General features: G+C 34.0%; 2 protein-coding genes across 3 annotated transcripts in view; one reads left to right on the top strand and one right to left on the bottom strand.

Annotated features, from left to right (window-relative positions):
* The window catches only part of LOC113402758 (M-phase inducer phosphatase-like), a 32,376-nt gene extending 28,915 nt beyond the window's left edge, over positions 1-3,461 (top strand). For both annotated transcript variants that reach the window (XM_026643068.2, XM_026643069.2), the window contains exons 3-6: positions 242-1,166; positions 1,394-1,545; positions 1,803-1,981; positions 2,222-3,461. In XM_026643068.2, the coding sequence (XP_026498853.2) occupies positions 242-1,166; positions 1,394-1,545; positions 1,803-1,981; positions 2,222-2,468 (1,503 nt within the window). In that variant the 3' untranslated portion in view covers positions 2,469-3,461. The remainder of the gene's footprint in view (positions 1-241; positions 1,167-1,393; positions 1,546-1,802; positions 1,982-2,221) is intronic.
* Positions 3,462-8,880: 5,419 nt separating this feature from the next.
* On the bottom strand, positions 8,881-16,149 carry LOC113402767 (uncharacterized). Its single transcript, XM_064220109.1, has 7 exons — positions 16,020-16,149; positions 13,565-13,773; positions 12,814-12,979; positions 12,132-12,340; positions 10,992-11,126; positions 9,774-9,928; positions 8,881-9,373 (listed from the first exon to the last, which is right to left on the bottom strand). The coding sequence occupies exons 1-7, from the start codon at positions 16,026-16,028 to the stop codon at positions 8,910-8,912; spliced, it is 1,347 nt and encodes a 448-aa protein (XP_064076179.1). The 5' UTR covers positions 16,029-16,149; the 3' UTR covers positions 8,881-8,909.
* Positions 16,150-16,639: the final 490 nt, after the last annotated feature.

Below are 16,639 nucleotides of genomic sequence, written 5' to 3'. Positions count from 1 at the left end.
GGAAATAGAAAGAGAAAGTTGATATCTGTTTTCAAAATGATTCTGTTTCAATTTATAAATATTAATTTTAGGCCATACTCTAGCGACAGTAGCACCATTTTTGCAACTTTACGGTGAAGATTAACATGAGATACTTTTCCTTACCTCTACAGTCCATATATATACCTAATTTATTAAATATATTGGTTAGTTTTAGTATTTTTTTTATTTATTAACTAATATATATTAACTATGCTTACAGCTCGACTTCACGGATGCACTTCAAACGTATGGAATGGACAGAACTGACAATGTCAAAGAAAATATTGACATGTACGTGCCGGAGAAAGAAGTGGACATTGACCCTGACTTTGAAACGTTACACGATTTGGAGGAGGAGTTTGAATCTCACAACTTCGATGAATGCACCAAGTATGAAATTATATCAACGGACAGTCCCAACATCATATCGTCTGGACGAACAACATCAAGGAAGATAAATTCAAGGAATTTCGAATTCGGTGCACCATTATCTGAAAATGAACAGTCAACATCCTTCAATAAACCAAATGCTAACGCTACAAGAATGTTAAACTTCGAAGATGAGATCTTCGAGTTCACTTCACCAGCTGCTAAACGACCTTCTCATAATGTGTCCGTGAAAAAATCTTTGAAGTTCACTGAAACACCGACCAAGAATGTATTACGGCATGAGAAAAGTGATTCCAGTATTGGTTCTATGACATCATCACCATCTTCAACTAAGTTAAGAATATATCCTTCAGGCTCAACGACATCCATGGAAAGCGGTTTTATATCTGAACTAGAAGAACCATTTTTAGATATTGATGATGTCTCAAACTCTCCTAAAATGGCCAATTTTAATGAACTCCTCTCAGGACAGATTAAAGATAGCTTCGAAAGCGAATTCAGCTTACGAAGGCCATTACAAAGAAGTTTGAGCTTCAACCCTGAAGCGACAAAGGCAAGAGTGTCACTGTTCGCTATAAATGAGAGTCCCGCTAAGAAATGTAACAAACGGGGTGATAGAAATGAAACAGATAACATTTCAAACAAACGGAGGAAGTCGAACTGTGAGAGTCCCAAAGTGGAGAGATTGCAACGACCAGTTTTGCAACGGGCATTCTCCGAGAACAATGCTTCTATCATGACGGCCTTAGCAAGATGTAAGTATAAATTATATATTAGTACACTGTTTGTGGAACTATCTTAACTAATATTATAAAGGGAGTTTGTTTGTTTGTTACGACTTACTAATAATATAAATATAAAAGTTTGTATGGTATTTGTCATACATATAGTTTAATTCCTTAACATATAGGCTACCTAACATCTCCCCTTCAAAGACAGGAGCTAGTCGACTAAGTATTCTAACAATGCCTTCCCTTTCCAGCGGTTGTAGAACCAGATTTAATCGGCGACTTCTCGCTACCGTTCGCGCTTCCCCTCACACACGGTGACCACACAGATCTGAAGTCAATATCTTGTGATACGCTCGCTTCACTCCTACATGGGGACTACAACGACAGCATCAATGATTTTCAGGTAAGATTGTACCTAATAAGACACCGTCCATAAACATTGACAGTGGTCACCACTTACTATCAAGAGGCCCATTGGCCTACCTATATAAAATATATATATATATTAATCGAGAACTTTTTGTGCATAGTATAGTAGAACTATAGTATTAGCAATCACATGGAAAATGTAAACCTAAGGTTTGTTTATCTTAGCAACTATCGGGATATATTATATGCATACCAATCTCCCAGATTCAATATCTTAATTTTCTATTCCAGGTCATAGACTGCAGGTACCCCTATGAATTTGAAGGTGGACACATCTTGGGAGCGAGGAACCTGTTCACGCCGGCACAAGTACTGACTCTAGTTAGCCAGCCGTTACAACCCAAGGACTCGGACAAGCGGAGCATACTCGTCTTCCATTGTGAATTTTCTTTGGAACGGGGGCCTAAATTGTAAGTTTATTATATATTCCCAAGGTTGGTGGTCCATTGGTAATGGAAGGAATGATTAATATTTCTTACAGTACCCATGTCAGTCGTGACCACTCACCATCAGATGGTCCTTTTGCCAGTCCGCCTACCTATATAAAATAAAACTATAGTTATATTTCATTTAATACTCTGCAGTAAGTGCAGTTAATCTTTAATCATACATTACCAGGCTCTTATTAATGAATATGTAATTCCTTCCAGATCCCGCTTCCTACGTTCTTCAGATCGCGCGAAAAACAAGGAGAACTACCCATCACTTCTTTATCCGGAAGTGTACTTGCTGCACGAGGGCTACCGGGCCTTCTACCAGCGGTATCCTGATTTATGCTCGCCAACGGGATACACCGCCATGCTGGATCCCCAGCACAGGCATTTATTAAGAAAACACAGATCAGTACAGCAACCGTCCTCTTCAACACATCAGAGACGGAACAGGCTGTTGCTATAAATGTGCAATCATGTTTTTATTAAAAATATACAGCATTTACTAAACATATTGACGTTAAAATGTTGACGGTCTACTAAAAAGACCACGGTCTACTCAAAAGACCGGACTAAATTTCACTGTAAAATGTATTTTAATGATGGAAGCTATCATATTTGGACTAATTCGATTCGGTCTACTGAGTAGACCGTCGGTCTTTCGAGTAGAATGACATCGATGCATTTAATGACATTATCCTTTTGAAGAGAAACGTTTGAAAGGCGAGAAATTATATTAAAATTATTCTAGTTTTTATTGTAAATAGAAGAAAATTATGCCATATTATTTTTAAAATTAAGTTATAAGTACAAAGTAGATTAAGACGATCCCACCTTTGTAGATTAATCAGTTTAGCGTAAGTTAAAATAATGCAATATTTAAATAAAAAAAAAAATAAACAATTATTATTAATAATAAAAAAATTAAACTGCGAAATAATATAAAAGAAAAACTTGACTTAAAAAAAACGTATTTCATTTAATTAAGCTTTAAAAACTCAACTTGTGCCGTGTTAGACCCAAGATAGAATTAAAATTAATATAATATTAGCTACGAGCCATATTAAGTAGGTTTTGATAGTGAAAATATAGATTTATACAAGATAAATTGCAACGATCGGACACAAATTGGTAGACTAATAAGTCCACCAGATCAGTGAGCCAGTGTAACGCATTGCAAACTGTCTAACTCAAGACTATAAATGTGTCATACGATAAATGTTCCCAAGTGACGTCATAATAAAGGGAATTATCTTGGAGGAATTTAGAGAAAATCCCGCGACAAAGGGCCAAAATAATACGAAGTTTTGTATAAATTGTTAATATTCCCTTATAAAGTAAAAAGCATAACTTCAACAAGGGAATTTAAACGTGATGCTTTTATGGCGGTATTTCAGTTAGCGTTCTTCTATGTAACAAATATATGATTCAAATATGGCAAATCAATTGCCAAAATAAGTAAATATTTGAAGTGAAACATATAAAATGAAACTTGTTACAGTCGAAGCGGGGGAGGGGGGGGGGGTGGCGATGCTGTTTTAATTTCTGTAGCTCTGATAGTTTTCCAAATTCGGCCATATTGAAAAGTTATGTTATACCACAGATTTAATACGGCTAGATACCGCAATACTGAAATATGTAAACCGACCGTCTCATATTTTTTTACCTATCACTACCGATGAGAGGTAAAGCCTTCGTTGACTCTAATTACCCTAGAAGAGTTTATACAGTTTATAACTGCACTACACGAACACAAACTATAGTAGCGTATCAAGTTTGGGCATAGCTCTAACTTCGGCTACGCTTGGTCGGACGGCGTGCAGTGTCTAGCCTGCTTTAAATCTGTAGATAATGAAAAGCTAAAACTACCAAAAAAAAAAACACTTGACAACAAGAGAGGAAAAGGTAATAAACTGTTTTGTCTTTGTTCCCGGCGTTTTTCGGGATAACAAAACGAGCATGGGTCACTTCGTTGCTGCGTGTAATATCAAACGAACAGACTTACGCATTTATAAAACTATTAGCATTAGCAATTATATGAGTCGTTCAAAAGTAATTGAGTTTTTTTTCATAATAATGTTTAATTTCAAAGAAAACAATAAACTAAAAAAGCAAAAAAAAATAATTTATATGATCAAAGACAATCCATACTACAACCACAAAAAAAAACATAAAAGGAATGATATTTTTAATATACAACCATTAAAATAAAACGAATCTTTTTTCGGAATCCTAAAACATTTAAATAAATAAATGATCTATATTAATGTTTTAATTAAATTAAACGTCAAAGTTTTCCCGCCAAAATTGAGGTAATGGCATGTCATTTGAACAAAACATTAAAAATATGTTACATTCGAGGAAGTCAGCCTGCCGGAGGGTGAAAATTATGGCAATATATGATACGCTTCGATTATGTTTAACTGATAAAGATTAATTTTTATTTAAAGAAAAAATATAACAATTTTAAGCATAGTATATAGTATTGATTTTTTATCTGTATGGTACGAGCACGTTTTTTTTTTTAATTTAAGTTCAACTCAAACTCGTTTGTCGGAAAATTAAGAAAGAGATATGTTTTAATTATAATGAATGGACTAAGCAAAAAACTCATTTTAAAATTTTAGTCTACTCAAAAGACTGGGACTAGTTCTACTTTAAAACATAGAATATTAATGATAATTTATATAAAGGATACTTGTCTTTGTTACAATAACGCCTCTATTAATGCACACAACATTATTATTTGCTGGATATTTACGAATGTACTCAAATTTAGTCATTTATTTGTCTAAAAATATCGCAATCCCTTTAAACCCAATGTCATTTCGTAATATTACTTTTCGTCAATAAACGAGTTTATTATTTAACAACAAAATTATTTATATATGTAAATATTAATTTAAAGGAAGCGACGCAATCGTTCGTGTCGATACTGAACAATTAAAAAATAAACTAAAAGTTTTATATAATTCTCAGACAATACGTAAACTGAACGATCACTTACGACTGTGTCTCCAAATATTAATCAACGCTGTAACTTTAACAGAATTTCTATAACGACCATTGGTTATGCGTGTGGTCTTCATTAGTGAAATCATTTCGTAGGATTTGCACTGATTCCCTACGCTTGTCTAACGCGCGCATCGACCAATTAGGTGCGAGTATGTTGTACAATAGGAGTTCGATTCGTGGAATGGATAGTATTTTCCAGTTACAGCACTGATTATCTTGTAAAGTATCTGTTTTTTATTGTTTTTTTGAGATTTTTCGGGCTCGCCCGCATAGCCTACGCTTACTAAATATAATATTGTAAATATATCCTAACTTTAGTGAATACTTCTCGAATGTTCTTAACAAGTTACTATGTATTCGTTTTTCGTGATTCATTATTACATGTAATTTTTATTGAAAATTCTATTTTTAGGGCAACATTATGTATTAATTCGGCCACATTTGAAATAAACTAATATATTATGTATAATTTTATTTTTTAAATAGATTATAAAATGTGAATTTGTAGTATTTAAGTTGAAATAAATAAATTATAAAAATACATGCTCTTTTATTATGAACTTTTATATCTCGAAAATAAATGTTACAAGAGTGAAACAGATTTGAATCTATACTAATATTATATATGTTAAAGTAACTCTGTCTGTTGCTCAGTCACGGTCAAAGCACTGAAACGATTTTGATAAAATTAGGTATGAAGCATAAGCTCCATGAAAACAACCAACCAAAACGCGAACAAACGAAACAACTAACTGCCTATAAAATACTATGCATAGTCGACTACAAAGTGAGTACCTATAAATAATCAAAAAATACTTTTTAAATGTTAACTAAGATGTTATGAGAACTTAAGAAGCAAAATTTGCCTTTGTTGAATTTAATTGCGAAATAAATTTGATTATAATTATATTATTAAATGCTCATAACTATTAAAAAAAGGGTTCGAATTATGTTTAATAAGTTGCCACAAATGTCTATGGGCACGGTGAATGAATGACGGCGGACGGGTAATTGACCACATGGTGGTAAGTGACCACCATGTGGTCAATTACCCGTCCGCCTAACAATATCAAAACCTATAAATGCTTAATACCTATTCAAAACGAAAACGGTGTATATAAAAACTAGATATTCATTACGATTTGAAAAATGAAAAAAAAAAAAAACTGTCGAATCATCAAAAAGTTTAGTTAGGATTTATTTATTTCTATCGTTCATGATGGCAACGTCAGTATTACGTAGAGAAAACGTGACAGCCTAGTGTCATAGTTAAGAGGATATTACGAACTTGAACGAATAGACTTATATTTCGGATATCATAATGTCTGATAACGAGCTGATGCTTAACCCCCTTTCCATATATCTACATATAATACAATTGGAGTGTCTGTTTGTAATAAAATAACCGCTTTTTATGCATCTGTATGTATACACGGTGCACATACCAAAATAACATATTTTTTTCTTCGATTTTTCTCTGTCTTAATCTCTGGAATCGATTAATCTCTGGAACGGCTGGACCGAGATTGACAGGACTTTCACAGCAGATAGCTGATATAATAAGGAGTAACTTAGGCTATAACAATAACTTTTTTGTTAAATTCAAACGCGCACGAAGCGGGCACAGCTAGTCTTTAATATATTTGTTACTACTACTTATAAGTATAGTATTTATATATTTATTTAGTTCCAAACTTCCGATAACATTTTCATCGACAAAACGCAATTTTTTCACGAATACACAATGAATATCATAGACTATCGTCCCGAATTTACTCGGCTATTTTAACCGTTAACAGTGCACGCAACAGAAGCTCTTTAAAGGAATAATTTTCCCACGTTTTTGCAACATTTTTCATCGATACTCCGCTCCTATTGTCTTCCTCGATAAATAGATCACTGAAAAAAAAAACAAAAACAAATCGAACCAGTAGTTCCTTATATTACCGCGTTCAACACAACAAACAAACAAACTCTACAGCATTATAATATTAGTATAGACTATTCGAGATGTCAACCAACGATGCCCCGTCAATTTTTTTTTTATTTTGATTTGGTCTCATGTAACGCTTTTATTAAAAAAAAAAACTACATAAACATCAGAATTCTTTATTATTATTAACAATAATAACATTTAAGTACATATACAATACGTTGAATATTTATTGAATAAATTAAGTACTTATATTTATGTTAGTTACCTACGCTTTAAATAAATAAATTATAATTTCTAATAACACATTAAATGTTTGTACATTAAATGGATCTTTTAATTTATAATATATTTACTTATCGTGTCTTTTCATATTCATTCATTTGCCACACAAAATTCATATTCAATTCATTAATTCAATCAAATTCAGTTCAATTCTTGAACATATCTCACAGTCCGTTCATTTTTATTTGGCACTAGCTGTTGCCCGCGGCTTTTTATTTAATATCCCAAAAATAAAGTTTCATATTTTAACTTAAAAAATTACGGACATCCGTACAGACTTTCAGTTCCTATTTCACCCTCTTAGTGGTAGAATATCCAAAATCCCTCCCTAATTTGGTGTCAACACAATAAAACGATCCTATTCACCAAATTTCATGGCCCTAACTTTAACAGTTTACAGCCATGACGTATCAGTCAATCAGGAAATGTTATTTTATAAGTACCTATATATTATATAAGAATTTATTAAATCATTTCCATTCTAAACATTGAGATGTTAATTAATTAAATTAATTATCTACGTACAATATAATTATTTAATAATAAGTATGTACTTGTACAATATAAATGATGAAAGAAAATTAATTATATTTTTTTTTAATTACGAACGATTTTAATATATTGATTGATTATAATTTCTAATAATGATGATTGTATTTAATATATTTTACTGCTATAAATGAGAAACTATCAAAACTTCGATTCGACTTACAGTGTATATACTAGCGACCCGCCCCGGCTTCGCACGGGTGCAATGCTGATACTAAATATACTACAGAATGTCTTATTTTGATCTATTTCGTAGGATTCAGTCAGCATTAGCAATGTAAGCGCAAAAAATGTGTTTATTTACGACATCACTTTAGAAACCTCTTAAAAATTATCAATATTTCTCTTCTATATTGTGCATATATTGTGCATGTACTTCCTCTTGAATCAATTTATCTATTAAAAAATAACCGCATCAAAATCCGTTGTGTAATTTTAAAGATCTAAGCATACATAGGGACAGACAGACAGAGATATATAGGGATGTCATTGTTTCCGTATAATGAAACGTTAGATAGGCTATGCCTGTTTGAATATATTATTTAAAAAGATCAATATTTATATACTAAAACTGTAAAACATAATATTATTCCAAATACTATATGTTCCTACACATATTTAAAGTGAAATATATATTTGAAACATATGTAATATGTTTAAATATAAGTAAGTACAGTCGGATTACTTTACCAATATCAATTAAAATAGTAAATTATATAATGTCGCGGGTAGTTAATATATTATAGTTAGGTTAACTGTGACATTATTTCAAAAAAATCTTAAATACAGAGAAACAGCGCCGTCTATTGAGTTAAAGTGGAACCAAAACCATCAAGGACTCGTGACAGTAAAACTCTTTCCGAAAGCTAGCAGTTTTTTTTTTTAATCTAAACTTTTTCGTTAATATCTATCAACACTATAGCAGGCAGTTAATTTATATTTTGTATTCTTAAATTATTTTATTTAATAATTAACGTACAAATAGAAATATGTTTGATATTTAAAACGCCATCTATTGAATTAAAGTATAATCAACGCCATCATGATACATGATAGTGTCACAATGTTCCGAAAGATGGCGTGACCTATCCTTTTTTCTAGACAATATATAATTGCTTGTAAATTTCATTCAACATCGTCTGCTCCAATTTTATTTTGATCATTTTCGACAGTTTTGTCAACTTCCTCAATCGAACTCATCGATAGCTGCCTTAAAATATTTTCGAATATAATTGGCGCGCTTTTAGTGTTCGGTAGCGAAATGTCGGTTTGTGTGGGGACGCTCTCCCATCTCTTTTCCTCTTTCACTTCCACGGGTAGCACCGTCTCTTTCAAGTTCAAAGTCATCGTTTTCTTTTTTAATTCCTTCTCTGGGTTCGTTCCGTTACTTAATTCCTGTATTTTTTCCGGACAATAATCTTTTGATTGTCTCTCAATGGCTTTTGTTAATACGTTGCCGAGCATGTGCGCACATTTTATAATATTTTGTGTTTCACGAGGCGTCAGACGGAGTCCCTCGTTTCGAATAATGTTATTTATCGTTTTAATATTGTCAGGAGAACGTATTTTCGAACCGTCCGTTGGAAAATCTGTAATAAACATTGTTTTCCATTGTAATAAGGTATATAATTTTTGTTATAGTATTCCTGTACAATTTCCGAAATGTACTATTTTGTCACTCTCAAAAAGCTGAGACACAAATCCAAAAAGACTGCATTGATCTGACTGTTCTTATTAAACGTTCTTCGAATACAATTGATACTAAAATGACCTTTGTGATGAAACTTGAGGACATTTCCTCTAGCACTACCGATAAGAAAAAAAATTGATGGAATAAATTCAACCACAGACATCTTAAAAAAAAAAAGAAATCGTATGATTTTGAATACCAGAAAATCGGTTGACAAGCTGATAAGAAAAAGGTACCGAAGTATTTTATATTTTCCTTTTTATATAGATAAATAAGAGGTTAGTTTATTTGTATGTTACCTAGATCTGGCAAATCAATGTCTTCAGAACGGTACGGCGTCGGACATTGGTCGTAGTAGCGGTTGATGGGGACTCTCGCTAGAGAGTTATTATAGTTGGCCCAGAAGTGACCCCACTCGCCCATCTCTCTCGAGTCGCACGTGCTCACGCAGTAACTGTAACACAAATAGAAGATCATGGAAATGAGGTCGACCAATTGACCATAGAGGCCATTCTGGTCGGAGAATTGCGAAGTACTACGCATGAGGTACTATAATGCATAATATCGAGTACTCTCTTCTCTGGGGAGCTCCCCAGTACCAGCTCCTACCATTTGATCGCATTCGTCACGTATGGCGGTTCGAATTGTCGACGATCAAGCTGTTTCCGACTCGGCTCGATCCTTTGCTTTCTTCCTTTCCATTTGATAATAATTGTAGTCGGAACATTCTACATCTTATACGGCATCCTTCATGAAGAAATTGTGTGAAAAAAAAATGTCACCTTTTCGACATCGTGTCAGAATTCCAAATTCCATCCACACAACCTCGATGTCCGATAATTCACAACAGCTGAATTCTGTTTCCCACATCACTTTATGGAACCATATTTCATCAGCGATTTTTCCGAACAAGTATAACCATCTTCAAGAATAGAGCTTACGTGCTCCTTAAAGTTCGGCATCGCACCCGTAGACCCTCGGTGTTGCACATATCCGGGGCGGTGGTAGAGACTTTTCATCATGAGCATTATATCCGTTTGACCCCTAACCTTTGCCATCAAATCCGACACGACAGAAAAGCGTTTGCTACTGAGAACTTATTACCAGAAAAACACAGTAACTCTATGGAAAGTCAGACCTTTTGACTTGCAGTCTTATAAGTAAAACTATAAATAAAAAACTCTTTATTGCTTTCCTTGAATTCACCGGGTCTTATAAGGTCATATATTTTAGTGTAAAGCTTCTTTATTCAATAAAGAGTTTGGAAAATAACCAGAGTTGGAATGCAAAACCAACAAACAGCCTAGGATGCATCAAATTCAGTTGGCAAGGGATTGTCTTAGTGACTATCTCTTACCGATTCAAAAATCTTTTACTCAGCCAATTTTTTTAATATACCTTTGTATGATTTTATATCCTTTGTGTTTGTAATAATACTGGGTCACCGTTATTTTGAGTAGGTATCATTTGAAATTATTTCTGATCTAATTTATTTTTAACACAAAACTAAAATATACCTCGAGTCCTGAAGATCTTGACTCCGGGGTGAGACCAATGTATCCTGTGCTATCCCTGCGACGCTATCCCCTGACGATGGACCGGAACATTCCGGTGACATTGAAGAGTAGTCGAACTCGGTGCTGACTCCTTGCCTGATAGATGTATTACAACTATTATTATTACAAAGCAAAGCTCAGCATAATATTATGTAAATTTAAGTTACTTGAAGATTATTCAGAATGAAGACTTGATTAATCTACATTAAACATGTCGGGGCTTATAATAGAATATCTAAATAAGGTATTTACAATTATTTTTGCCCGAGATCGATACGTTTGTGTCACTAACACACTTGGGGTAATCGCAGGGAGCCATGATAGACCAGCAATTGGTACACGTGAATCTTGACCAACGTATGTTCTAATTTAGAAAAATTACTTTATATTTGAATCAAAAATCAAAATATACTTTATTCAAGTAGACTTTTACAAGCACTTTTGAATCGTCATTTAACAAACTATTTAAAGTAAAGCTACCATCGGTTCGGAATGTAGATTTTACCGAGAAGAACCGGCAAGAAACTCAGTAGTTACTGTTTTTCAATATCTAAAAATACATTCATGTTAGTTAAATACAATTATATATGTATGTTATGTCTCCTGCCTGGAAGTCAACAAAAATTAATTTTAACTCATACTCGGCAGAAGCAAACATCGTCATCATGAGAAACTCATGTGTCCCTCTGTAAATTTGAGTGTGGTAAAAATACCAAAACTCCTCAAGAGAGGAGATGTTTAGTAAGTAGGGAACTCATTGTTACTTTGTAGTTTGTGATCTGGATATCTTTTAGCTTTTTTTATCTTACTGGAGTTTCATCATTCTCATTTACGAGTTCTCCCCACTTGGAACATATGGGGAAGATTCACCGAAGCTGAGTCAAAAAAAAACCAGCCGTACGTATTCCGTGTCTTTGGTTCCTCAAGGGATCATTTGGGCAGGCTACGGTGTCACAGCGGTTAATGAAGATGCACTTGACGAAAATTCCCTTTTTTATTACGATACAGAACTTATGAACTTTAGATTTAATGACTCTACTGTGCACAAGAATTATGTAACTGCAAAATAAAATAAATTCTTCCAAAAAAGTTTTTATATACCGATAAGTTGCAGGTGAAGAGATCTTACTGATGCTCTCTCGGCTGCACGAAACAGCACTATCCTTGGACTCCAAGCTGGTTTCCTTCCGTTCATTGGCCTGATATTGTGGTCTTATCTTTTGACAGGATTTCTTCGGTGTGGATGTGGCGAGAGCTGTGAATTTTTCTTTTGTTACGTGTTTCGTATTCTTCTCTTCAAAGTCCGAAACCTGTTGGACAGTAAAGAATGCTACTAATAACTGGAGTGGTGCAAAAACACACCAAGGGCTAAGTAAGAACTTAATTTTTTTATGATATAGGTAGGTATATATTGTTTTATTAACGAAAAGCGAAGCCGAACAAAATAAATACGCAGAAGGGTTTCTAAGTGAATTTAAAATCCTCAATTGAAATTGAAGGAATAAATAATATTTTTTAAGCTTCTGACCAAATCTCGCTAAAAGACCTTGGCCTGTCGAGAATTGCAGTGTGTTTTGTCAGAATTCATATTTAAAGCTACGTTAACAAGTTCCTACTTAAGGCTACACAGGGTAAATGTGAGCGTTAATACGTTTTGCAAAAGGGGCCTTAAACCTACGCCCGGTTGGCAAGTCCCAGGAACGGCTAGAAGTTCTCGTCTTACGCTTAGAATACCCAGTAACTCCATTGATGAGGAGCCAGGATGTCGTAATAAGTAACGTACCTGTGATAAGTCTAACGACATATCATACTCCAGGGACGTGTCACGACTCTTCGAGTAAGCCGTTTTGTTCTTCCGCGGAGAATCGAGACTTCTCTTCGATTTGGTCAGGGATTCCGTGGACTGGCGCCGATGATATGACCCGGGGAGCGAGTTCGCTCTGTCACTCCTAAAATATTAATAAAGCAAATTGAGTTATTTATTATTTAAGCTAGGTAGGCGAGCTGCTAACTGTGCTTTTTCACATAGACATTAACTACCGGTCACCAACCTTGGGAACTAAGATGTTATGTCCCTCGTGCTTGTATCTCTCACTTGCCTTTCAATTTCAAATAAGACTATACTCAATACAGAGGTGAATTAAATAATGAGTACACTAGATAGATGTTTAAAAGGAGTAACTACTGAGTTTCTTGCCGGTTCTTCTCGGTAGAATCTACATTCCGAACCGTTGGTAGCTTCACTTTAAATAGTTTGTTAAATAACGATTCAAAAGTCTACTTTAATAAATAAATAATAAATAAATAATAAATAAATAATAAATATTGGACAACATCACATACATTACTCTGATCCCAATGTAAGTAGCTAAAGCACTAAAAGTATATTTTGATTTGATTTGATTTATTCAAAGTGCCAACTTTGTTAGTATAATATCTGATCAATGGGTACCTACCAGACGGACTCGCACCAAGGCCAACAAGGAAAAAATATTGATATTAATTTCAAATAGAAACATATAAATAACACAAACCTCAATAACTGTTTTCCGGTCACGATAAAGTTTAAACTTGGCTTTGAAATTTTCTTCGGCGTCGATGAGCTGGACCCTGGGGCAGATACCTTCTGCTCTGGCTCCTTCTTTATGCTACCTCTTCTTGAAAAGGGACCGGAGTTCCGTCTAGATGGTATGCGGCTTCTGGATTCTTCGTCATCCTCTGTCTTGTCTTTTTGCATTTTAAACTAAAATCAAAGTATAGTTTGTAACATTATATATTTATAAAAGCCACGTCGTCCACGGATTCGCTCGCGTTATATCGGTTGGTTTAGGTGTTAGGTTAGGTTAGCCTATGAACTCATGGAGTTCAAGCTTGCTTCACAACAATTTTTTTTTTTTAATCCGACGACCTCCGTCGTCGAGTATTGTGTACACTGGTTTTCATGGGTACGCCACCCCAAGGTTTCGAGGGTTCGATTCCCGACCGAGTCGATGTAGAAAAAGTTCAATAATTTTCTATGTTGTCTTGGGTCTGGTTTATGGTACCGTCGTTACTTCTGATTTTCCATAACACAAGTGCTGTAGCTACTTACATTGGGATCAGAGTAATATATGTGATGTTGTCCAATATTTATTTATTTATTATTTAAATTTCATCAAATTCGGTTCAGTCGTTTGGCTGTGTAAAAATAGCCATCGACAGGCAGAGCTTCTTTTACTTTCGCGTTTATAATATTAATATAGCTGTTAAACGTACAATTATTGTCATTAAGTAAAAAACATTAAGAAAAAACTCGATGTATATTTTGCAAATATAAAATAATTAATACAATACATGGGTCACCTGTATACGCTATACTAAACGATGTTGTTCTGAGCAGGTAATGAATAGTCACAGCGTCAATTCGCTTATCGCTGTTTTATGAAAAAAATTAACAACTAATTGTAACATTATTTATTTGCTATGTACCTGCTTTTTGTTCCTTTTATATTTTACTTTGTTATTATTGTATAGTTTTAAGTCTATAAGTCTTGACAACGGATACCGATGTACGGATAAATCCAATAGGGTTTTTGTTAAATCGTTCTTTAATACAGTACAATATAAATAAAATGTATATTCACTTAAAATAAATAAATAAATATACAGATAAGAATTAAAAATAGTTACTGTACGAATCATGATAGCGTGGAATCGTGGCAAGAGCGCTAGAAGCGTTTCCGTGTTGAATCTAAATTGTTTGGTTGTGAAAGATCAAAAGACAGAGTTACTTTTGCATTTTTAATATCAGCATAGACGCGTATCATAAATGAAATTCGTAGCCTCATAACCAGACAAGCATCACTAAGTCAGGTACTCCGGATAATGGCAAAAAAACCGCCAGAAAACCTACATAGATACCTTGAAAGAATTGAAGTGAACTATGTAACAAGCCAGTGTATCTACAGGCACAAGATAACATCTAAGTGACCAATCATTGCGGTACATTGGCGATGCAAAGGCTCTGACAATGTTTATAGGGCCGCGGTGACCACTTACCATCAGAAGGCCCATTTGGTCGCTCGACTATCTACGCTACAAACAATTAAAGCATTATATTACAAAAATAACTTTTTTTTAAATCATAACATAATATAATCAGCCTGTAAATTTCCCACTGCTGGGCTAAGGCCTCCTCTCCCGTTGGGGAGAAGGTTTTTTAAATCATTTTATCATAATCGTATATGATGTCCGTATCTAATACGCATGTGACGTCACTAGATTGATGACGGATTGGATCAACGTGCTTGAATAGCTTAAAAGATCAGCACAATGTTGGGACATCAATATAAAGCTTAACATTTTATATTAATCAATAATTTGTATTAATTAAATCGAAATGGATTTATAAATATAGATAGAATTATTGTTCATCGAGGTTAGAAGATTAATTAATGTAATTACACATAAAATTATCAAATTGAAGGAATGTTAATTCTGTCGAGTCTATTCTGAAACACTTGTAATTTTTGGAGTTGTTTCAAAGACCACCTCACATATTTATAACTGTGTTTAATTACTATTAACACGTAAGCAACAAGTCTAGTATAAATAGTAATTACAAGTGCTAGTTTAATATGAAACTTTGAGCTAATAAAGAAAGCTGTTTTCATAATAACATATCAAGATAATAATTATATTATTTTAACGTTTTAATATTTGTACGAGAATGCACGACAATATAGCCTATCAACAATTTACTCCAATACAAATAGTAAATAGCAAGTTTTAAAGATAGTCTTTAGTCGATAAATGATACACATATTTTATTTTGTTTTGTAAAGGCTTTTAACGGTGCCAGTAGGGCAAATTAGTTCACCTATAATCAATTTACTCCTACGCAAAAAAAAGCAAAACTTACAACAAAAATATTTGCCGTTTAAAACAATCAGGCGCTTAATGATATCTTAAACAACTTAATAACTATTTACAAAGAGCAATGATACTCACAGACTCCATATCCTTAACTAATCAAATTATTCCATTATTCAGCTTGAGAGGTTGTGTGTATGTGTTTGTCTGTCTCGGCTCCCTCTGACACACTGCCTGCACAAGAGTCATAATCGTGTGTCACGCATGAATAGACTTAGGGGTTGAAAGTGAAGGGCGCAGCGGAAGCGGTTAGAAATATTTACAAAGTTTTAGATAAACATTTGAGTATATTATTTATTTTTATTATGATTGCCTCGTTGGTCTAGTGGCTCAATATAAGGCTGCATATCTAAAAGTCCCGAGTTTGGCCGCAAAGCCGCGAAAAGAGAGTGCACATGTGTTCACGAACACATGTTGGAGTTGGCTCGTGTCATTAATACGGACATTGTAAGGCGACCTTTATATTTCCATGCAAACGAAACACAATTAGGCGCACACCAGCCGAATGGCCGAATATATTTCTCTCACCTTTCTTTGAGTGTGTAAGTGAGATGGAAATATAAGTTGTGGAGTAGTCTATTTCGAGAGGCTCGACAGTCGTCATGGTTTTAACGCAAACGTATACTGTTAAGCTCATAATCCGAATGCAAATACATCATAAACGTTTTCGAGTGAACCATACGCTATTAACGCAAGTA

This window comes from Vanessa tameamea, chromosome 31 (assembly GCF_037043105.1).
Source record: "Vanessa tameamea isolate UH-Manoa-2023 chromosome 31, ilVanTame1 primary haplotype, whole genome shotgun sequence".
Lineage (NCBI taxonomy): Eukaryota > Metazoa > Arthropoda > Insecta > Lepidoptera > Nymphalidae > Vanessa > Vanessa tameamea.
The sequence above is the reverse complement of the archived record's forward strand: the minus strand, read 5'-3'. Positions and strand labels throughout refer to the sequence as shown.